This window comes from Bombina bombina, chromosome 5 (genome assembly GCF_027579735.1).
Source record: "Bombina bombina isolate aBomBom1 chromosome 5, aBomBom1.pri, whole genome shotgun sequence".
NCBI lineage: Eukaryota > Metazoa > Chordata > Amphibia > Anura > Bombinatoridae > Bombina > Bombina bombina.
This window is the reverse complement of record NC_069503.1, coordinates 611,927,433-611,952,586: the sequence shown is the minus strand read 5'-3', so window position 1 is coordinate 611,952,586 and position 25,154 is coordinate 611,927,433. Positions and strand designations below refer to the sequence as shown.

At 38.5% G+C, this 25,154-nt stretch overlaps 1 protein-coding gene across 5 annotated transcripts in view; it reads left to right on the top strand.

Moving 5' to 3' along the window:
* Positions 1-25,154, top strand: part of GLI3 (GLI family zinc finger 3) — a 404,554-nt gene that overhangs the window by 321,536 nt on the left and 57,864 nt on the right. For 2 of the 5 annotated variants that reach the window (XM_053714568.1, XM_053714569.1), the window contains exons 9-11: positions 8,196-8,312; positions 16,203-16,253; positions 18,452-18,592. In XM_053714568.1, coding sequence (XP_053570543.1) covers positions 8,196-8,312; positions 16,203-16,253; positions 18,452-18,592 — 309 coding nt within the window. The remainder of the gene's footprint in view (positions 1-8,195; positions 8,313-16,202; positions 16,254-18,451; positions 18,593-25,154) is intronic. The other 3 variants (XM_053714570.1, XM_053714572.1, XM_053714571.1) reach the window with 3 other exon arrangements.

Genomic DNA, 25,154 nt, shown 5'->3' with positions numbered 1-25,154 from the left:
TTAATCTACTTTTTACCACTGTGATTACCTTGTATCTAAGCTTCTGCAGACTGCCCCCTTATTTTGGTTGTTTTGACAAACTTGCATTTTAACCAATCAGTGCCCTTTCATAACTAACTCCATGGGTGTGAGCATGAACTAACGCCCTCTAGCTGTGAAAAACTGTCAAATGCATTCAGATAAGAGGCGGCTTTCAAGGGCTTAGAAATTAGCTTATGAGCCTACCTAGGTTTAGCTTTCAACTAAGAATACCAAGACAACAAAGTAAATTTGATGTTAAAAGTAAATTGTAAAGTTGTTTAAAATTGCATTCCCTATCTGAATCATGAAGGTTTCATTTTGACTAGACTGTCCCTTTAAGTCTGAGATTAGCTCATTTTACATGTTCAAAAAAAGCAACAAAAGTTGCGGTCTCTGCATTCAATAAGCTAGGAGAGATATTTGTAGTTTAAAACATTCCTTTATTCGATACAAACATTAAGAACATCAAGAGCACAGCCAACAGGTGCTGCAGCTGACGCGTTTCCTGCCTCACGGGCAATTCATCAGAGCTGTGAATCAAGCATATTGACAGCTGTTATATTTACAATGGAAAGCGCTCACAGTGACCAATCATAAGTTACCAAAAGCAAACAAAGGATTTAACCCCTGCAGAGCCAATTCCTATTATTGACAATGTTAACAAATATACATCTTGCAATACATTTATCTTTAACAACTTACACTAAACTTAAAATCATATAATTCATACATTGATAATGGAAAACCGTAATACATTAAGAATTCATATTAAAAGAAAGAGAATTTATTCACACATTAACGGTTTCAGCATAGACACATGTATATCCATGGTAATGTAAATATAAACCAACAAGTATAAAAGATAAGTCCCAGTTAATCATAATATCATTAACCATGGATAAGCATTGTGCATATACTAGCTCATGGTTCAATATATTTCATAGTGGGCATACATAGCTGATACTATTATTTGAACCTTGCAATATTATATGGTATATCATTGGAGCCATACCCAAAAATTACTGTCTACTGTGAAAAAATATAATAAACTACAGAGTCATCTATTAAGTTAAGACAACTACAGCATCTACAGGTGAGTATATATACATAATTCAAATATCTGCAATTTAATAATTTTGGTAAACACGAGCCATAAACAAGCCCATCATAAACCATATATAACATGAGTGACAACCTTAACTTCTATCTATAAAGAGTTTAACATCACTGATTTTATTCATACCCTAAGCAAAACCTATTTTTAAAGTATAGATCTAAAAAAGTATTTCTCCAACATAGGTGTGTCCGGTCCACGGCGTCATCCTTACTTGTGGGATATTCTCTTCCCCAACAGGAAATGGCAAAGAGCCCAGCAAAGCTGGTCACATGATCCCTCCTAGGCTCCGCCTACCCCAGTCATTCTCTTTGCCGTTGTACAGGCAACATCTCCACGGAGATGGCTTAGAGTTTTTTAGTGTTTAACTGTAGTTTTTATTATTCAATCAAGAGTTTGTTATTTTGAAATAGTGCTGGTATGTACTATTTACTCAGAAACAGAAAAGAGATGAAGATTTCTGTTTGTATGAGGAAAATGATTTTAGCAACCGTCACTAAAATCCATGGCTGTTCCACACAGGACTGTTGAGAGCAATTAACTTCAGTTGGGGGAACAGTGAGCAGTCTCTTGCTGCTTGAGGTATGACACATTCTAACAAGACGATGTAATGCTGGAAGCTGTCATTTTCCCTATGGGATCCGGTAAGCCATGTTTATTAAGATCGTAAATAAGGGCTTCACAAGGGCTTATTAAGACTGTAGACTTTTTCTGGGCTAAATCGATTCATTATTAACACATATTTAGCCTTGAGGAATCATTTATTCTGGGTATTTTGATATAATAATATCGGCAGGCACTGTTTTAGACACCTTATTCTTTAGGGGCTTTCCCAAATCATAGGCAGAGCCTCATTTTCGCGCCGGTGTTGCGCACTTGTTTTTGAGAGGCATGACATGCAGTCGCATGTGAGAGGAGCTCTGATACTTAGAAAAGACTTTCTGAAGGCGTCATTTGGTATCGTATTCCCCTTTGGGCTTGGTTGGGTCTCAGCAAAGCAGATACCAGGGACTGTAAAGGGGTTAAAGTTAAAAACGGCTCCGGTTCCGTTATTTTAAGGGTTAAAGCTTCCAAATTTGGTGTGCAATACTTTTAAGGCTTTAAGACACTGTGGTGAAAATTTGGTGAATTTTGAACAATTCCTTCATGTTTTTTCGCAATTGCAGTAATAAAGTGTGTTCAGTTTAAAATTTAAAGTGACAGTAACGGTTTTATTTTAAAACGTTTTTTGTACTTTGTTATCAAGTTTATGCCTGTTTAACATGTCTGAACTACCAGATAGACTGTGTTCTGAATGTGGGGAAGCCAGAATTCCTATTCATTTAAATAAATGTGATTTATGTGACAATGACAATGATGCCCAAGATGATTCCTCAAGTGAGGGGAGTAAGCATGGTACTGCATCATTCCCTCCTTCGTCTACACGAGTCTTGCCCACTCAGGAGGCCCCTAGTACATCTAGCGCGCCAATACTCCTTACTATGCAACAATTAACGGCTGTAATGGATAATTCTGTCAAAAACATTTTAGCCAAAATGAACACTTATCAGCGTAAGCGCGACTGCTCTGTTTTAGATACTGAAGAGCATGACGACGCTGATAATAATGGTTCTGAAGGGCCCCTAACCCAGTCTGATGGGGCCAGGGAGGTTTTGTCTGAGGGAGAAATTACTGATTCAGGGAACATTTCTCAACAAGCTGAACCTGATGTGATTACGTTTAAATTTAAGTTGGAACATCTCCGCATTCTGCTTAAGGAGGTATTATCCACTCTGGATGATTGTGACAAGTTGGTCATCCCAGAGAAACTATGTAAAATGGACAAGTTCCTAGAGGTCCCGGGGCTCCCAGAAGCTTTTCCTATACCCAAGCGGGTGGCGGACATTGTTAATAAAGAATGGGAAAGGCCCGGTATTCCTTTCGTCCCTCCCCCCATATTTAAAAAATTGTTTCCTATGGTCGACCCCAGAAAGGACTTATGGCAGACAGTCCCCAAGGTCGAGGGAGCGGTTTCCACTTTAAACAAACGCACCACTATACCCATAGAGGATAGTTGTGCTTTCAAAGATCCTATGGATAAAAAATTAGAAGGTTTACTTAAAAAGATGTTTGTTCAGCAGGGTTACCTTCTACAACCAATTTCATGCATTGTCCCTGTAGCTACAGCCGCATGTTTCTGGTTCGATGAGCTGATAAAGGCGGTCGATAGTGATTCTCCTCCTTATGAGGAGATTATGGACAGAATCAATGCTCTCAAATTGGCTAATTCTTTCACCCTAGACGCCACTTTGCAATTGGCTAGGTTAGCGGCTAAGAATTCTGGGTTTGCTATTGTGGCGCGCAGAGCGCTTTGGTTGAAATCTTGGTCAGCTGATGCGTCTTCCAAGAACAAGCTACTTAACATTCCTTTCAAGGGGAAAACGCTGTTTGGCCCTGACTTGAAAGAGATTATCTCTGATATCACTGGGGGTAAGGGCCACGCCCTTCCTCAGGATCGGCCTTTCAAGGCAAAAAATAAACCTAATTTTCGTCCCTTTCGTAGAAACGGACCAGCCCAAAGTGCTACGTCCTCTAAGCAAGAGGGTAATACTTCTCAAGCCAAGCCAGCTTGGAGACCAATGCAAGGCTGGAACAAGGGAAAGCAGGCCAAGAAACCTGCCACTGCTACCAAGACAGCATGAAATGTTGGCCCCCGATCCGGGACTGGATCTGGTGGGGGGCAGACTCTCTCTCTCTTCGCTCAGGCTTGGGCAAGAGATGTTCTGGATCCTTGGGCGCTAGAAATAGTCTCCCAAGGTTATCTTCTGGAATTCAAGGGGCTTCCCCCAAGGGGGAGGTTCCACAGGTCTCAGTTGTCTTCAGACCACATAAAAAGACAGGCATTCTTACATTGTGTAGAAGACCTGTTAAAAATGGGAGTGATTCATCCTGTTCCATTAAGAGAACAAGGGATGGGGTTCTACTCCAATCTGTTCATAGTTCCCAAAAAAGAGGGAACGTTCAGACCAATCTTAGATCTCAAGATCTTAAACAAGTTTCTCAAGGTTCCATCGTTCAAGATGGAAACCATTCGAACTATTCTTCCTTCCATCCAGGAAGGTCAATTCATGACCACAGTGGATTTAAAGGATGCGTATCTACATATTCCTATCCACAAGGAACATCATCGGTTCCTAAGGTTCGCATTCCTGGACAAGCATTACCAGTTCGTGGCGCTTCCTTTCGGATTAGCCACTGCTCCAAGGATTTTCACAAAGGTACTAGGGTCCCTTCTAGCTGTGCTAAGACCAAGGGGCATTGCTGTAGTACCTTACTTGGACGACATTCTGATTCAAGCGTCGTCCCTTCCTCAAGCAAAGGCTCACACGGACATTGTCCTGGCCTTTCTCAGATCTCACGGATGGAAAGTGAACGTGGAAAAGAGTTCTCTATCTCCGTCAACAAGGGTTCCCTTCTTGGGAACAATAATAGACTCCTTAGAAATGAGGATTTTTCTGACAGAGGCCAGAAAAACAAAACTTCTAGACTCTTGTCGGATACTTCATTCCGTTCCTCTTCCTTCCATAGCGCAGTGCATGGAAGTGATCGGTTTGATGGTAGCGGCAATGGACATAGTTCCTTTTGCGCGCATTCATCTAAGACCATTACAACTGTGCATGCTCAGTCAGTGGAATGGGGACTATACAGACTTGTCTCCGAAGATACAAGTAAATCAGAGGACCAGAGACTCACTCCGTTGGTGGCTGTCCCTGGACAACCTGTCACAAGGGATGACTTCCGCAGACCAGAGTGGGTCATTGTCACGACCGACGCCAGTCTGATGGGCTGGGGCGCGGTCTGGGGATCCCTGAAAGCTCAGGGTCTTTGGTCTCGGGAAGAATCTCTTCTACCGATAAATATTCTGGAACTGAGAGCGATATTCAATGCTCTCAAGGCTTGGCCTCAGCTAGCGAGGGCCAAGTTCATACGGTTTCAATCAGACAACATGACAACTGTTGCGTACATCAACCATCAGGGGGGAACAAGGAGTTCCCTAGCGATGGAAGAAGTGACCAAAATCATTCTATGGGCGGAGTCTCACTCCTGCCACCTGTCTGCTATCCACATCCCAGGAGTGGAAAATTGGGAAGCGGATTTTCTGAGTCGTCAGACATTGCATCCGGGGGAGTGGGAACTCCATCCGGAAATCTTTGCCCAAGTCACTCAGCTGTGGGGCATTCCAGACATGGATCTGATGGCCTCTCGTCAGAACTTCAAAGTTCCTTGCTACGGGTCCAGATCCAGGGATCCCAAGGCGGCTCTAGTGGATGCACTAGTAGCACCTTGGACCTTCAAACTAGCTTATGTGTTCCCGCCGTTTCCTCTCATCCCCAGGCTGGTAGCCAGGATCAATCAGGAGAGGGCGTCGGTGATCTTGATAGCTCCTGCGTGGCCACGCAGGACTTGGTATGCAGATCTGGTGAATATGTCATCGGCTCCACCTTGGAAGCTACCTTTGAGACGAGACCTTCTTGTTCAGGGTCCGTTCGAACATCCGAATCTGGTTTCACTCCAGCTGACTGCTTGGAGATTGAACGCTTGATCTTATCGAAGCGAGGGTTCTCAGATTCTGTTATCGATACTCTTGTTCAGGCCAGAAAGCCTTTAACACAAAATTTGGAAAAAATATATCTGTTGGTGTGAATCTAAAGGATTCCCTTGGGACAAGGTTAAGATTCCTAAGATTCTATCCTTCCTTCAAGAAGGATTGGAAAAAGGATTATCTGCAAATTCCCTGAAGGGACAGATTTCTGCCTTGTCTGTGTTACTTCACAAAAAGCTGGCAGCTGTGCCAGATGTTCAAGCCTTTGTTCAGGCTCTGGTTAGAATTAAGCCTGTTTACAAACCTTTGACTCCTCCTTGGAGTCTCAACTTAGTTCTTTCAGTTCTTCAGGGGGTTCCGTTTGAACCCTTACATTCCGTTGATATTAAGTTATTATCTTGGAAAGTTTTGTTTTTAGTTGCAATTTCTTCTGCTAGAAGAGTTTCAGACTTATCTGCTCTGCAGTGTTCTCCTCCTTATCTGGTGTTCCATGCAGATAAGGTGGTTTTACGTACTAAACCTGGTTTTCTTCCAAAAGTTGTTTCTAACAAAAACATTAACCAGGAGATTATCGTACCTTCTCTGTGTCCGAAACCAGTTTCAAAGAAGGAACGTTTGTTGCACAATTTGGATGTTGTTCGCGCTCTAAAATTCTATTTAGATGCTACAAAGGATTTTAGACAAACATCTTCCTTGTTTGTTGTTTATTCCGGTAAAAGGAGAGGTCAAAAAGCAACTTCTACCTCTCTCTCTTTTTGGATTAAAAGCATCATCAGATTGGCTTACGAGACTGCCGGACGGCAGCCTCCCGAAAGAATCACAGCTCATTCCACTAGGGCTGTGGCTTCCACATGGGCCTTCAAGAACGAGGCTTCTGTTAATCAGATATGTAGGGCAGCGACTTGGTCTTCACTGCACACTTTTACCAAATTTTACAAGTTTGATACTTTTGCTTCTTCTGAGGCTATTTTTGGGAGAAAGGTTTTGCAAGCCGTGGTGCCTTCCATTTAGGTGACCTGATTTGCTCCCTCCCTTCATCCGTGTCCTAAAGCTTTGGTATTGGTTCCCACAAGTAAGGATGACGCCGTGGACCGGACACACCTATGTTGGAGAAAACAGAATTTATGTTTACCTGATAAATTACTTTCTCCAACGGTGTGTCCGGTCCACGGCCCGCCCTGGTTTTTTTAATCAGGTCTGATAATTTATTTTCTTTAACTACAGTCACCACGGTACCATATGGTTTCTCCTATGCAAATATTCCTCCTTAACGTCGGTCGAATGACTGGGGTAGGCGGAGCCTAGGAGGGATCATGTGACCAGCTTTGCTGGGCTCTTTGCCATTTCCTGTTGGGGAAGAGAATATCCCACAAGTAAGGATGACGCCGTGGACCGGACACACCGTTGGAGAAAGTAATTTATCAGGTAAACATAAATTCTGTTTTTTTTACTGAGGGCCAGATATCTATCACCACCTCTAATACCTAATTTAACCTGTTCAATACCTTGAAAAAAGACAAATCACTATTATGTAATGCAAAATGTTTTGCCACAGGTGTTTTGGGAACTTCTGCCTCTATAGATAACAGATGTTCTCTTATTCTGTCTTTCAAAAACCTTGAGGTGAGACCCACATATTGAAAATTAAAAAATGTGCACGTTATCATATAGACAACATAACGCCCTCTAGCTGTGAAAAACTGTCAAATGCATTCGGATAAGAGGCTGCTTTCAAAGGCTTAAAGAAATTAGCTTCTGAGTAAATTTGATGTTAAAAGTAAATTGTAAAGTTGTTTAAAATTGCATTCCCTATCTGAATCATGAAAGTTTTCATTTTGACTAGACTGTCCCTTTAAGTCCGAGATTGGCTCATTTTGCGCATTCTTGGAGCTGATCTAGGGGCATTCAGATGCTAGTGAATGTTCATTGCTTATGTTAAAGGAACCATCCTGGAGATAAATTCATTTATGTGGCACTTTTTATTTTCAGTATAAGGAACCAGACAGCTTCTTTGTTATTGTAGTTTGATGTCTCTTTAAAGTTAAAAGTGTGACTGCAGCTCCTGATTTGCTCACCATTTGTTCCCCGATCAGAAGCTGCAATTATTGCTTCTCCGACACAGGAATTTACTTATGTTTTTGGATACTTTGTTGGGTTTTAATGAAACACAGCTCGGGTCAGTAATGTAAAAATACATTTGCTAGCAATCTTACCATCATAATATACCTTTATTGAAAAAAAAAACTATAATGCATATTTAGTGCACCTTCATTTCTACAGAAATGCTTTGATTAGTATATGTTTATGATTTTATAAGCATTTTTATTGGCTATAACATTGCAGACTTCCCTTGAGTTTTTATGCTTCAATTTTTCATAAGGATGCCAACTAGCAGATGCTTGTCTTCCTTTTGTTGATCTGCATATTTATCAAGGGCATCTTCTGTTTTTTTTTTCTTTTCTATTCCACACTGTTTAGCAGAACAAGCCCACGAGCGAGTCTGCAGTCAGCAGCACTGGGGACCCAATGCACAATAAGCGCTCCAAGATCAAACCCGAAGAAGAACTTCCAAGCCCAGGTGCAGGGGGCATGCAGGTAGCGGCATCCAGCCCTTTTTACATCAATCTTTTATCTTCTTTATGCGAGTTTTATTAGTTAAAAAGTCATTAACCTTTTGTGCACTATTCTCTGAGATATTACTTATATTTTTAATGTACTACAGGCATTTTGTTTATAGTGTTTTATGTAAAGATACACTATATATTTCTCAAAACTTTATAAAAGTTTTTTACTGCATTTTCCTGTTCTGAGTGAGCGAACGTATTCTAGCCAGACTTGCATAGGAGTATCCCTCTGTATCAATAAAGCTATAGAAGTTTTCCTTAAAGTGATTTTAAAGTTTAATCAATTAAAAACAGGGGCAATATACATTATACTTTACAAACACGATTTTTAAAAAACAACAACACATTTTTGTTACAGTAAACAGACCGCTGATCCTCCGCCCTCATCTTCTTCTGTATTTTTTTATGACAAATCCAGCTTCCTCCAATCGTTGCGTGCCCCCATTGGCGTCCAGCTCGTGGGGCATGCAGCGATTGGAGGAAGCCAGATTCATTACTGACCCAAAAATGAATTAAAGTGCCCCTGTTTTTATATTTTTAGATACTGATCTTTAATTGTTTAAACTTTACAATCACTTTACCAGCCAGTGAGTATTATACAGGGAGTGCAGAATTATTAGGCAAATGAGTATTTTGACCACATCATTCTCTTTATGCATGTTGTCTTACTCCAAGCTGTATAGGCTCGAAAGCCTACTACCAATTAAGCATATTAGGTGATGTGCATCTCTGTAATGAGAAGGGGTGTGGTCTAATGACATCAACACCCTATATCAGGTGTGCATAATTATTAGGCAACTTCCTTTCCTTTGGCAAAATGGGTCAAAAGAAGGACTTGACAGGCTCAGAAAAGTCAAAAATAGTGAGATATCTTGCAGAGGGATGCAGCACTCTTAAAATTGCAAAGCTTCTGAAGCGTGATCATCGAACAATCAAGCGTTTCATTCAAAATAGTCAACAGGGTCGCAAGAAGCGTGTGGAAAAACCAAGGCGCAAAATAACTGCCCATGAACTGAGAAAAGTCAAGCGTGCAGCTGCCAAGATGCCACTTGCCACCAGTTTGGCCATATTTCAGAGCTGCAACATCACTGGAGTGCCCAAAAGCACAAGGTGTGCAATACTCAGAGACATGGCCAAGGTAAGAAAGGCTGAAAGACGACCACCACTGAACAAGACACACAAGCTGAAACGTCAAGACTGGGCCAAGAAATATCTCAAGACTGATTTTTCTAAGGTTTTATGGACTGATGAAATGAGAGTGAGTCTTGATGGGCCAGATGGATGGGCCCGTGGCTGGATTGGTAAAGGGCAGAGAGCTCCAGTCCGACTCAGACGCCAGCAAGGTGGAGGTGGAGTACTGGTTTGGGCTGGTATCATCAAAGATGAGCTTGTGGGGCCTTTTCGGGTTGAGGATGGAGTCAAGCTCAACTCCCAGTCCTACTGCCAGTTTCTGGAAGACACCTTCTTCAAGCAGTGGTACAGGAAGAAGTCTGCATCCTTCAAGAAAAACATGATTTTCATGCAGGACAATGCTCCATCACACGCGTCCAAGTACTCCACAGCGTGGCTGGCAAGAAAGGGTATAAAAGAAGAAAATCTAATGACATGGCCTCCTTGTTCACCTGATCTGAACCCCATTGAGAACCTGTGGTCCATCATCAAATGTGAGATTTACAAGGAGGGAAAACAGTACACCTCTCTGAACAGTGTCTGGGAGGCTGTGGTTGCTGCTGCACGCAATGTTGATGGTGAACAGATCAAAACACTGACAGAATCCATGGATGGCAGGCTTTTGAGTGTCCTTGCAAAGAAAGGTGGCTATATTGGTCACTGATTTGTTTTTGTTTTGTTTTTGAATGTCAGAAATGTATATTTGTGAATGTTGAGATGTTATATTGGTTTCACTGGTAAAAATAAATAATTGAAATGGGTATATATTTGTTTTTTGTTAAGTTGCCTAATAATTATGCACAGTAATAGTCACCTGCACACACAGATATCCCCCTAAAATAGCTATAACTAAAAACAAACTAAAAACTACTTCCAAAACTATTCAGCTTTGATATTAATGAGTTTTTTGGGTTCATTGAGAACATGGTTGTTGTTCAATAATAAAATTAATCCTCAAAAATACAACTTGCCTAATAATTCTGCACTCCCTGTAATTAATTACATGACTGATACTGCTTTATTCGTTTTAATTTAAACAGATTTTTTTTTTTAAGGGACATTTTTGTTTAGTATTTTTAAATGCTGTTCTTTCATATTCACCATAGAATAATATTCCTATTACCTTTAATACAACTTAAAGGGACATTAAACCCATCATTTCTTTGTCATAATGCAGAAAGAGCATGCAATTTGAATGAACTTTCTAATTTAATTCTGTTATCAAATTTGCGTCATTCTCTTGGAATCCTTCATTAAAAAGAATACCTAGGTAGGCTCATAAGTGGCAGTGCATTACTGGGAGCTAACTGCTGATTGGCAACTGCATTAATATGTCTCTTGTCATTGGATCACTTGGATGTTTTCAGCTAGCTCCCAGCAATATATTGCTGCTCTTCAACAAAGTATAACAGCAAAACTGTAAATTTGATAATAGAAGTAAATTGGAAATCTGTTTAAAAGTGTATTACCAATTCCCCAGTTTTGCATAACCAACACAATTATAATTATGCACGTTTTACCTCTGTAATTACCTTGTATCTAAGCCTCAGCAGACTGCCCCCTTATTTCAGTTCTTTTGACAGACTTGCATTTTAGCCAGTCAGAGCAGTCTCCATGGTAAATTCACATGCATGAGCTCAATGTTATCTATATGAAACACGTGAACTAATGACCTCTAGTGGTGATAAACTATCAAAATGCATTTAGATTAGAGACGGCCTTCAAGGTCTAAGAAATTAGCATATGAACCTCCTAGGTTTAGCTTTCAACTAAGAATACCATCTGGTGAACTGCTTGTGCAATGCCGCCCCCTGCAGATTCGCGGCCAATCGGCCGCTAGTGGGGGGTATCAATCAAGCCGATTTGGCCCCATTCGGGCCAGGATAAATCGGCCACTCTGTGTGGATCATGAAAGAATAATGTTGGGTTTTGTGTCCCTTTAAGTAGCCTTTATATTTCAGTTTTTGAACTGTATGCTCTGTTCATTGTTTACTAATGACCATATTACCCAAACAATAGAATATTTCCCTCAAATGCAGTTTGGGCTGTGTAACCTGCTTGTCAGTTATCATAACACCCTGAAGGGAAATTATCTGATCATTTAAATATTGGACTTTAAATAGTAGAGACTGAACAGAAAGATCTTCCAAAAATAGATACATTTTACAGAGGGAAATGTGTATATTTTTAATCAAATTAAAAAGCTTACGGCTAGATTTGGAGTTTTGTCGGTAATGACCCGAAAAACTAACTCTGGTATTGAGAGTCCACATAAAGGCTGCGTTAGGCTCCAAAAAAGGAGCGTAGAGCATTTTTAACGCAGCTTCAACTCTCAATACCAGAGTTGCTTACGCAAGCGGCCAGCCTCAAAAACGTGCTCGTGCACGATTCCCCCATAGGAAACAATGGGGCTGTTTGAGCTGAAAAAAAACCTAACACCTGCAAAAAAGCCGCGTTCAGCTCTTAACGCAGCCCCATTGTTTGCTATGGGGAAACACTTCCTAAGTCTGCACCTAACACTCTAACATGTACCCCGAGTCTAAACACCCCTAACCTTACACTTATTAACCCCTAATCTGCCGCCCCCGCTATCGCTGACACCTGCATTTTATTTTTAACCCCTAATCTGCCGCTCCGTAAACCGCCGCTACTTACATTATCCCTATGTACCCCTAATCTGCTGCCCCTAACACCGCCGACCCCTATATTATATTTATTAACCCCTAATCTGCCCCCCTCAACGTCGCCTCCATCTGCCTACACTTATTAACCCCTAATCTGCCGACCGCAAAGCGCCGCCACCTACGTTATCCTTATGTACCCCTAATCTGCTGCCCCTAACACCGCCGACCCCTATATTATATTTATTAACCCCTAATCTGCCCCCTCAACGTCGCCTCCACCTGCCTACACTTATTAACCCCTAATCTGCCGAGCGGACCTGATCGCTACTATAATAAAGTTATTAACCCCTAATCCGCCTCACTAACCCTATAATAAATAGTATTAACCCCTAATCTGCCCTCCCTAACATCGCCGACACCTAACTTCAATTATTAACCCCTAATCTGCCGACCGGAGCTCACCGCTACTCTAATAAATGTATTAACCCCTAAAGCTAAGTCTAACCCTAACACTAACACCCCCCTAAGTTAAATATAATTTAAATCTAACGAAATTAATTAACTCTTATTAAATAAATTATTCCTATTGAAAGCTAAATACTTACCTGTAAAATAAATCCTAATATAGCTACAATATAAATTATAATTATATTATAGCTATTTTAGGATTAATATTTATTTTACAGGTAACTTTGTATTTATTTTAACCAGGTACAATAGCTATTAAATAGTTAAGAACTATTTAATAGCTAAAATAGTTAAAATAATTACAAATTTACCTGTAAAAGAAATCCTAACCTAAGTTACAATTAAACCTAACACTAGACTATCAATAAATTAATTAAATAAACTACCTACAATTACCTACAATTAACCTAACACTACACTATCAATAAATTAATTAAATACAATTGCTACAAATAAATACAATTAAATAAACTAGCTAAAGTACAAAAAATAAAAAAGAACTAAGTTACAAAAAATAAAAAAATATTTACAAACAAGAAAAATATTACAACAATTTTAAACTAATTACACCTACTCTAAGCCCCCTAATAAAATAACAAAGCCCCCCAAAATAAAAAAATGCCCTACCCTATTCTAAATTACTAAAGTTCAAAGCTCTTTTACCTTACCAGCCCTGAACAGGGCCCTTTGCGGGGCATGCCCCAAGAAATAGAGCTCTTTTGCCTGTAAAAAAAACATACAATACCCAAGCCCCCCAACATTACAACCCACCACCCACATACCCCTAATCTAACCCAAACCCCCCTTAAATAAACCTAACACTAAGCCCCTGAAGATCATCCTACCTTGTCTTCACCTCACCGGGTATCACACCGATCCGTCCAGAAGAGCTCCTCCGATGTCCTGATCCAAGCCCAAGCGGGGGGCTGAAGAGGTCCATGATCCGGCTGAAGTCTTCATCCAAGCGGGGCAGAAGAGGTCTTCCATCCGATTGAAGTCTTCATCCAAGCGGCATCCATCCGGAGCGAAGCGGCAGCATCCTGAAGACCTCCACCGCAGAACATCCATCCTGGCAGACGACTGAACGACAAATGACGGTTCCTTTAAATGACGTCATCCAAGATGGCGTCCCTCGAATTCCGATTGGCTGATAGGATTCTATCAGCCAATCGTAATTAAGGTAGGAATATTCTGATTGGCTGATGGAATCAGCCAATCAGAATCAAGTTCAATCCGATTGGCTATTCCAATCAGCCAATCAGATTGAGCTTGCATTCTATTGGCTGATCGGAACAGGATGCTGCCGCTTCGCTCCGGATAGATGCCGCTTGGATGAAGACTTCAATCGGATGGAAGACCTCTTCTGCCCCGCTTGGATGAAGACTTCAGCCGGATCATGGACCTCTTCAGCCCCCCGCTTGGGTTTGGATCAGGACATCGGAGGAGCTCTTCTGGACGGATCGGTGTGATACCCGGTGAGGTGAAGACAAGGTAGGATGATCTTCAGGGGCTTAGTGTTAGGTTTATTTAAGGGGGGTTTGGGTTAGATTAGGGGTATGTGGGTGGTGGGTTGTAATGTTGGGGGGCTTGGGTATTGTATGTTTTTTTTACAGGCAAAAGAGCTGTATTTCTTGGGGCATGCCCCGCAAAGGGCCCTGTTCAGGGCTGGTAAGGTAAAAGAGCTTTGAACTTTAGTAATTTAGAATAGGGTAGGGCATTTTTTTATTTTGGGGGGCTTTGTTATTTTATTAGGGGACTTAGAGTAGGTGTAATTAGTTTAAAATTGTTGTAATATTTTTCTTATGTTTGTAAATATTTTTTTATTTTTTGTAACTTAGTTCTTTTTTATTTTTTGTACTTTAGCTAGTTTATTTAATTGTATTTATTTGTAGCAATTGTATTTAATTAATTTATTGATAGTGTAGTGTTAGGTTAATTGTAGGTAATTGTAGGTAGTTTATTTAATTTATTGATAGTCTAGTGTTAGGTTTAATTGTAACTTAGGTTAGGATTTCTTTTACAGGTAAATTTGTAATTATTTTAACTATTTTAGCTATTAAATAGTTCTTAACTATTTAATAGCTATTGTACCTGGTTAAAATAAATACAAAGTTACCTGTAAAATAAATATTAATCCTAAAATAGCTATAATATAATTATAATTTATATTGTAGCTATATTAGGATTTAATTAATTTCGTTAGATGTAAATTATATTTAACTTAGGGGGGTGTTAGTGTTAGGGTTAGACTTAGCTTTAGGGGTTAATACATTTATTAGAATAGCGGTGAGCTCCGGTCGGCAGATTAGGGGTTAATAATTGAATTTAGGTGTCGGCGATGTTAGGGAGGGCAGATTAGGGGTTAATACTATTTATTATAGGGTTAGTGAGGCGGATTAGGGGTTAATAACTTTATTATAGTAGCGCTCAGGTCCGGTCGGCAGATTAGGGGTTAATAAGTGTAGGCAGGTGGAGGCGACGTTGAGGGGGGCAGATTAGGGGTTAATAAATATAATATAGGGGTCGGCGGTGTTAGAGGCAGCAGATTAGGGGTACATAAGGATAACGTAGGTGGCGGCGCTTTGCGGTCGGCAGATTAGGGGTTAATAAGTGTAGGTAGGTGGAGGCGACGTTGTGGGGGGCAGGTTAGGGGTTAATAAATATAATACAGGGGTCGGCGGTGTTAGGGGCAGCAGATTAGGGGTACATAAGGATAACGTAGGTGGCGGTCGGCAGATTAGGGGTTAAAAAAATTTATTTGAGTGTCTGCGATGTGGGGGGACCTCGGTTTAGGGGTACATAGGTAGTTTATGGGTGTTAGTGTACTTTAGAGCACAGTAGTTAAGAGCTTTAGAAACCGGCGTTAGCCTAGAAAGCTCTTAACTACTGACTTTTTTCCTGCGGCTGGAGTTTTGTTGTTAGATGTCTAACGCTCACTTCAGAAACGACTCTAAATACCGGAGTTAGAAAAATCCCATTGAAAAGATCGGATACGCAATTTACGTAAGGGGATCTGCGGTATGGAAAAGTTGCGGCTGAAAAGTGAGCGTTAGACCCTATTTTGAGTGACTCCAAATACCGGCGGTAGCCTAAAACCAGCGTTAGGAGCCTCTAACGCTGGTTTTCACGGCTAACGCCAAACTCCAAATCTAGGTGTTATACTTTAAATTGGTACATTTCCATTGTTACTATATTTTCTATATCAGGTAACAAGTTAGTATTCCGCTTAAGAGTTTTGAAATGCTCCGGCTTTTCTGCGCCTCCGTTTAGCGCGTTTTCATTCTGTAAGTTACTATTGCATACAGGCAGATGTTCAGAGAGTAGTCTTTTACCCCAGTGCATGTTGGTCATGTCATGTTCAAAACTCTTGTAAACCTTAAATTCTTTACTATGTGTTAATATCACTTTATTTAAAGCATAATCATTTTAATCTGCTCCATAAATCCCTTTGATTAACAAAAAGGCTCCTCAGGAAATTATTGTATATAAGTAGCCTTCCAATTTATTTTGGGACATTCTGGTGAAAATAAAATAAACTGCTGTTTTGTTGGAGCAGCTGTTTTTTAAATACATTATCTGCTCTTTGTTTAACCCCTTAGGAGTCATGCACCCAGTGCACTCCATTGCCGCTCCAGATGTCTAAATGGCAGGTAAGCATATGCTCCAATCTCTGGCCTTAACGTTATCTAGAGAAGGACAAGAGCTTTCTGGGTGCGCAACTGTGATTAGCAGATGTTAAAGTTATTGATAGAATGTATTTAAAAAAAACTGCTCTAACAAAATATGGCAGTTGTTTTTTTTTGTGTTGTTGGAATGTCCCTCTAAGACTTTTAGGGGCCAATTTATCAATGTCTGGCGGACATGATCTGCTATAGCGAATCATGTCTGCCAGATATCACTGAATGCTATCGGCATTTAACATTGCACAAGCAGTTCTGGTGAACTGCTTGTGCAATGCTGCCCCCTGCAAGGGGTGTCAATCAACCCTATCGTACACGATCGGGCGGATTGATGTCTGTAGCCTTAGAGGAAGCATGCGAGTTAGACCGCTGCTTCTTAACTTCTGTTTCCAGCGAGCCTGAAGGCTTGCGCAGAAACAGATGAATTTGGGCTGATTGACTAAATCGACCCAATAGTATCTTTTGAAATCTATATTACTTCAAGAAAATATTAAAAAATAATATTATGGGTAAAATTCTGCCTGTTTCACCCATATTCATAGCTGTAAGGATTTGCAAGTAATATTATACAATATATAAGGCACTCTTGTGCAAACTCTGAAAATCAAGTACGCTTTCTTTAATAGCTTATCAAAAATTTTTCAAGGCACAATCATTGAGAGACCCAAAATAACAGTACTGACACAAATATGCGAGCAAGAAAACTATGCACACTTCTCAAGAAAATCCCCCCAAAGCCACTGGGAAGGTAGTATATGTCACAAGACTAGAATCTACTACATGGAATTGTGATGGAGTCAAATGTCATAAACATTACTGCAACTCCTGTAAAAGTTTATTAAATTTAACTGGTACATTATGTTGCATAATGTACCAGTTCAATTTAATAAACTTTTACAGGAGTTGCAGTAATGTTTATGACATTTGACTCCATCACAATTCCATGTATATAATTTATGTACCTGTATTATATATATTTTCCAGCTATAATTTTCTTAGTGCAAATTATTGTCAGATTTAAAGGGACATTGTACTCAGGCAAGCAGCTGATAATAGTTCATTGTATTTAAAGCTGCTACTGGCACACCATTTCAAATGGGCTGGTCTCTCTCTTCCAACCTCCACTGTGAGTTTGATTTCTGCTGTTGTCTCTTGTTTGCATAGCTTTTCTATAGCCAATACTACAATATTGACATGTTCAGTATAGATGGAGGTTTCAACAGGCAAAAGCAAAAACTGCTATTTAAAATGACAAAATAAAGGTAAAAGAGAGAAAACATTACAGTACACTGTTCCTTTAAGTGATTAACCATTTTTGCATTTTATGTAATATTCTAGCTTTACTATTAACATTTTTATCATCAGATTTTAAAAGTTTCTTTACTTGAAAAGCATTTTGTGCTGTTAAAATGTGAAAGTTTGGGCTGTGAAATAGTGTTTTTTAGCGCTAGAAGTAATCTTTTTGCGTGCGCCGGTTAACAAGCTTATTACAAGTTGAAAGTAAAACTTTTGCATGCGAGTGAAACCTGACGTGTGCTTATTTCAGGACCTCGGATACTCTCCCTATAGTCTTTAATTGAAAACGCAGAAAATAAACCTAAAACTTATTGCTCGTATGCTAACCCAAAATGATATATTAATAGTTCACATTCCATGTTCTTCACATACAGGAAAATTAATTTTTTTATTTTAAAAATATTTCTATATATGAAAGCAAGAGTAGTAAATATCAAACAATAATAAAGATATGTGTGATTATAAATATGTGAAAATGTCCCTTTAAATATGATAACACTCCCAAATAGCATACTGTATATGTTTTTAACCATTTTTATGAGATAGTGTTGATATGACTGTAACAGTATAGTTTAATGTATTTATGTTGTGTTTGGTGCAACTTTTATTTTAGTTCTAACCCTGTACGCAAGGCGGCGCTAACCCGATGCACGTTAAATTCGATTGTGCTCAAGCGAACGCGTTTACTTACCTCATAAATTAACGTGCCTGCAATATTCTAATAACTAATATCGATCGCATGCAAACATTAGCGCGCCACTTAAAGGGGCTAAAAATGTGACAGTGCAATTCCCTTTAAGTCTTCTTGCAGGTCTAGCTGTCTTTTCCTTCCAAACCCATCCCCCAGCCTAACTTTTAACTCTTATGTTTAGGATCAGCCAGATGGAATGACTCTAGTGAAAGAGGAGGGGGACAAAGATGAAAGCAAACAAGAGCCTGAAGTGATCTATGAGACAAACTGCCATTGGGAAGGCTGCTCACGAGAGTTTGACACGCAGGAACAGCTAGTGCATGTAAGTTAATGGAATTCAGGAACTGGGGTTTAAATCTATGTGACCTCTTCCTGCTGGAGGTCGAGTTATTTGACCCTTTGCTGAGTCAAGTTTCTTAGCCAGCAGCACTGCAAGCAGGAGAGGTCTTTATGTGTTTCAAAGAATAAAGAGCAGCCCCGAACTATGGTGCTTGACCTGTTCAGTCAGTTAAAGCTCAGTGCAAAATTCAATAAAGTCTTCTGCAGAGAGCGGAATGGCTCTGATCCCGTAAGCCCACAAACATTATTTCTTTACTCACACACTTTGATATTTATTGAGTAATAGTAAGCGTAACATGAATTAATAGTAACCTCAAGCAAACAATCCATTCTATAAAATGTGTCTACTTTCAACTCACCAAACCCACTTCAAATGTAATACCTTCTTATTGTATTAATAAAAATTGTCACCTTTTCTTTAAAAAACAAATAAAGTACTTGAGGTATCTTTTCTCTAAGTGATGCATTTTGTTTAACCCTTTCGTGTCAGGGCTAAAGTGCCTACATCGGAACAACTGTTCCGATGTAGACAAATTGAAACCACGTGATCGTGCACACGATCGCAAGATTTAAATTATTGGATCGCGTCTGGGGGGCGTCCCTACAACCCTAGGAACGCCCCCAAGATCGCGATCAAGTCCTGACTGCACAGAAGGCTTCAGGACAGCCGTTAGCTATGACGTTCTATTCCGTCATAACGGCTTTAAAGCCCAGTCTAATTATGACGGAATAGAACGGAATAACGGCTTTAAAAGGTTAATTTCATTCCTTAAAGTTATTGTAAAGTTTGGCAATTTAATCCACAGTATATAAAATTATTCATAAAAACAGGGGCACTTTCATTCATTAAAATATTTAAAGACGCTTCCTTCGTAAAATAATTACCACTTATTGATCATAAATATCTTTCCGTTCCTCCTCCCATGTCTCATACTTTATTTTTGTCTTTGATGACAAATCCGGCTTCATCCAATCATTGCGTGCACTCTTTGGTGTACAGCTCATGGAGCAGGCAACGATTGGATGAAGACGGATTTGTCATCGAAGACAAAAGTCAAGTATGAGATGCGGGCGGATGAACGGCTTGATGTTTATGATTAATAAATGGTAATTATTTTACGAAGAAAACATCTTTAAATATTTTAATGAATAAAAGTGGCCCTGTTTTCATGAATAATTTTATATACTGTGGATTAAATTGCCAAACTTTACAATCACTTTAAATGTTCAGCTATGAATAGTTTCAAAAAATACTTTGGAATGTACTTGCATTATTTATGTTGTCTACTAATTCCTAATTCCTGCAATTTAACTATGTTTATGGTTGTGATTGTACTGCCAAGGATGGAGTTCATCCTTTGGGAACCTAGACCCTGCAACATGCTACACAGCTGAGCTCATTTATATCTGTCCCTAACTGTCCAAATTAAAGGAGGTAGAGATACGATAAACTATTTATTTTAAATGAGTTTATCCCTGACTGTAAAACAATGCAAATTTTTTTTTAAATAGTTTATCTTTTTTGTAATATGTATTAACATATCATACTAAGGCAAAATAGTGTAAAATTAAAGCATTATTTAGTTAAAAATATATATATGTTGTTAAAACAAAACAAAAATAGTGAAATGGCTGTTACACATTTTTTTTTATTTTTTATAAAAGCCCTCTATGAGCAGTTCATTTTAAATACAATGCAAGTTCTTTATATTTCAGTTAGTGGGTATGTAAGATCATGTACAGTTAGTGTTGGTGAATATTCTAGACAAAAAATGCAAAGTAGTCAAGTTATGTCATGCGATATATAAGTAAGTCATCTAATATTATGGAATAAACCTTCCCAATTTATATAATTGAGAAATCATAGTTTCCGTTGGTCAGCAGCCGTGTTAAAATAACAGTGTGATATGGTTTTCTACGTCTTCTGAATATAGTTTTTTTTTAATTCACGGAACTTACAGGCTGGTGAGGTAGCTCAGTTGGTAAATGCCCTGACTACAAAAAAAGCCTGTTTAAAAGATCCAAGGTCACAGGTTCAAATCCCGGCAAATCCTTCTGAGGTCAATAAAATGAGTACCATTAAATTGGGTAATAATAACAACTATTACTATTCAGCTGTCGATTTGGTTACTTCCGAGAGCAAGCACTGAAAAAGCGCTTTGAGTCCCACTGGGAGAAAGGCGCTATATAAATACTATAGGAAATATACAGGACCAAAGCAGTTAGTTTGAAAAGGTGGTCAAATCTGTTATTTTAAATGTGTGTATCTTGTGAGGTAACTAGGTAACTTTTATAGTAATCTCATGTTTTTTTAGGTGCAATTGAACTGTGTGTTAAAAAAATTGGACTACAAAAGTCTGTTTAGTTTATCTATGAATTTGTTTTCACTAATCACCTGCAAAGGGTTACGCATATAGTTTGTCAGCTGTTCTACTAGCTGAACACATCTGAAGAGCCCGTGACAAGAGGCATAGATGTGTAGCCACCAATAACCAGCTAGCTCTCATTGGTGCTGCTCCTAAACCTTCCTAGATAAGCTTTGCAACAAAGGATACTAGGATAAGTCAATTTGATAATATAAGTCATTTGCATGCTCTATCTGAACCATGAAAATTTATTTTTGTCTTTCATGTTCCTTTAAGGGACTAAACATGGGATTTAAAATGAAAATTGCCCTCACATTTGTAACCATGTGAAATTTATTATTAGTCCAGAACTGTTCATTTCGACACCAACATTTCCCAAATGAAAACCTCCATTACGTTGATTATTAAAACAGGAAAATGCATGCCAGCAGTGTTGTAACATTTCCTATGCACACCTAATTTAATTTAATTGAAATGGAGGGTGTCTGTTCTATGAACCATGCATGTATAATATATGGAATATGTTCAATTCATTTTTCACAATTCATTTTTTTTTATTAAGTTTATTTTATAATAAATTCTCATATAAAACATATCTGGTAAACATGTTACTTATTAAAACAAATTTTTTTTTTTTCCATCCTGTTGTAAAAACTGGTTCTGCGTCCCAAATTTTGTTTGGCAAGAGCTTGGGACAGCTGCACTGTGATGTAATGACGCCTATTGTTATGTTTCTCAGTGGGTCAGAACTGTTTATTTACTTATTTTAAACTACTGTAAACAACATGTAAGATGAAGCATAACATGCACAAAAGTTTGGAGCTATAACATTTCATGTTCCATATATTATATTTTAGTGACTATTAACCATGTGTTGTGTCTAAAATAATTATAGTGTTCCCTGAAGGAGGATTGGGGTTCCCATAGGACAGTGATGGCTAACCTTGGCATCCCAGATGTTTTGAAACTACATTTCCCATGATGCTTAGGTACTCTGCTAGTTGAGAGCATCATGGGGAATTTAGTTCCGAAACATCAGGCGTGCCGTTTAGCCATCACTGCTATAGGAGTACCCATTGGCTACAGAATATACTGGCCACTATAAATTGCAAGGGCCATCACCTTAGAAAAAAGTAGCGCTTTAAGCTGTGTTAGGTCCTGTTAGTTAGGTCCTGTTTCTCATATAAAGTAATGAGGTTCCTTGGAAACATGGCACTGCTACAATCTCTCCACTTAGAGTGAATTAAAATCAGAGTATGATGTAGTCAATGTGGTGGACTTTGTACTTATAATTAGTTTCCTTTTCATTATATATTTTTTGTTCAACAATTTAGACTATGGAGCCCAAAATCAATGAACAAGATCTTCTTAAAGGGCCGTTGTAAAAAAAAATAATCACATGCTCTAATCCATTAAAGCATGTAATTTTAAGACTATCGAACCTTAGGATACTGTGTGTTTAACCCCCCTGCCAAGGAGATAAATACACAGTAGAAGTACTGCTTGGGAAACATGGCACTGCTACAATCTCTCCACTTAGAGTGAATTAAAATCAGAGTATGATGTAGTCAATGTGGTGGACTTTGTACTTATAATTAGTTTCCTTTTCATTATATATTTTTTGTTCAACAATTTAGACTATGGAGCCCAAAATCAATGAACAAGATCTTGGAAACATGGCACTGCTACAATCTCTCCACTTAGAGTGAATTAAAATCAGAGTATGATGTAGTCAATGTGGTGGACTTTGTACTTATAATTAGTTTCCTTTTCATTATATATTTTTTGTTCAACAATTTAGACTATGGAGCCCAAAATCAATGAACAAGATCTTCTTAAAGGGCCGTTGTAAAAAAAAATAATCACATGCTCTAATCCATTAAAGCATGTAATTTTAAGACTATCGAACCTTAGGATACTGTGTGTTTAACCCCCCTGCCAAGGAGATAAATACACAGTAGAAGTACTGCTTGGGAATTGAAAAGCACTGCAAGCCGCAATCGGAAATCAGTGCTGATTCAATCTGTAGCGCTAGTCACACCACTCAGATGTCTGCTCAGGACCAGCAGTGCTCTGTGAGTCCTGAGCTGTATTTCTACTGTGTGTTTAACCCCTTTGCGGGTTAGGACTGCACAAATGAAAAAAAGAAATAAATAAAAGGTAAAATCATTTTAAAAGATGAATAATACATATTGCAGTGATTTATTTTAGGTATAACTAACTGCTTTGTGCTTTTTTTATTACAACAATGAAACAGCCTGTTCTATATCCCTTTAATGTCCCTTTAAAGTAATACTCTACACAAAGTAAAAAAGAACCAGCTTAATATCTATCATCAGACAGTGCCATATTTACTTTTAAGCTTAGTTTTACTTAGTACAGTTTTTTTATTAGCTTCAGTAGGTCTGTTACAAGAGATTGCACCTTCAAAAGGACAAAAATACAAATTAAAAAAAAAAACTTCAGACTGTTGACATAGTAAAGCTTTCATGATTCTTTAACTAGCAGACAAGGTGTTTTAAACCATTCTGACACCCTATCTTATTTATAGCAACTCTGTGGTTTCTTATACCCCTCGCTGTTAATAGCAGGATTCACGATTCTCCATGGCTGTCTATCTAGTGTGTGACAGTGCAGGCTTCCTGCTAAAGCAAGTCGCTATCTATAATTGATATCCTTCCATAGAATAGGGTGCCAGCTGCAATTGAAGAGTTTTGCTGAACGCTTTTAAATCCTGACAAGTCCTGCCTCTTGTTCGACTTTAGTTATTGAGTGCACTGCAGGAATTCCAGCCTTATTAGAACTTAGTGTGGAAGCTGCACGTGGTTTGTATTAGAAGAGGAAAATGACTACATAACACGCTGAGTGACAATGTTTAAAAGTTGTTTGCGGCAGGATAGCAGGTAGTTTTAGTTGCCTAAAGTGATAACACATTAGTGGTATATGTGTTTTCTGCTCATATGAGTACTCAGATCAAATCCAGTCATTCTGCAGAATTAAGTCTCAGGTAATGTAACCACCTTTAAAGGAACACTAAAGTCAAAGTTACACTTTCACAATTTTCCAATTTATTTCCATTATCTAAACGTGCACAATCTTTTTTATATACACACTTTGTGAGGCACCAGCTGCTACTGAGCATGTGCAAGAATTTACAGCATATACGTATATGCATTTTGTGATTGGTTAATGGCTGCCACATGATGCACTGGGAATTATTTATTATGCATTTATTGGTATATTTAAAGTTAGCAAGAATCCTTAGTAATACAAAACATTTTACAAGTTGTTTACAGTGCCCCTTAAAGGGCTTTTTTCTAACTTTGTGATAAGCAGAAACAATATGCCTTTAGTGGTAAACAGTTACCCATCTCACAAACATAAAACAAGCATTTTTTTATTATTATATAAAAACAATAAAATTAAAAAGAAAACACCTTCAACATCTTAACTCAATTTTAAGATAACAGAATTGTAATAATATCTCATAGATGAATTGTATAATTGATATTAAAACAGTAAATTTATCCTTAAAACTGTAAAACCTATTTTATTAATTCCTTAGTATTTATTTAATGCAAAGGCACATCCCTCAAAATACCTTCTTAATTTAAAAGAATGCAAAATTAACCAATCCACTCACAGTTTTCCAATAACTATTGTAAACACTTGGGGGCATTAAATGGTGACACTGCCAAAGCTTCAGCTGTGTTAAAAGGACATTAAACACTAAATAATTGCTAGATAGTATGATGCATTCAAAGAAAAGAGTTGTCTGAGAATAAAATGTATATGTATTTTTTTAAAGTTTCATTAGCTGTTTAAATATTGACAAAATAAGTTTAAAGTTTTAGTGTCTATAAAACAATGGGAGCTGCCATGTTGTAACTTAGGTTACATTCTCTGCTGTGGCCAATTAGGGACTGTTATAAATAGGTAATTGGAGTGTGCAGCCAATGGCTTTGTGGAATTTAACAGTGTACTACGAAAGCTCACAATTTCAGAATGGAATTACAGGAAAAGGGGACAAATAGATAATGAAAGTATATTGCAGAGTTTTATATATATATATATATATATATATATATATATACGATTTATTATTTTATAGTACTATCTCAAAGTGTTTAATGTCCCTTTAAAGGTGATAGGTTGCGTTCTAAAACTTACAAAGTAATA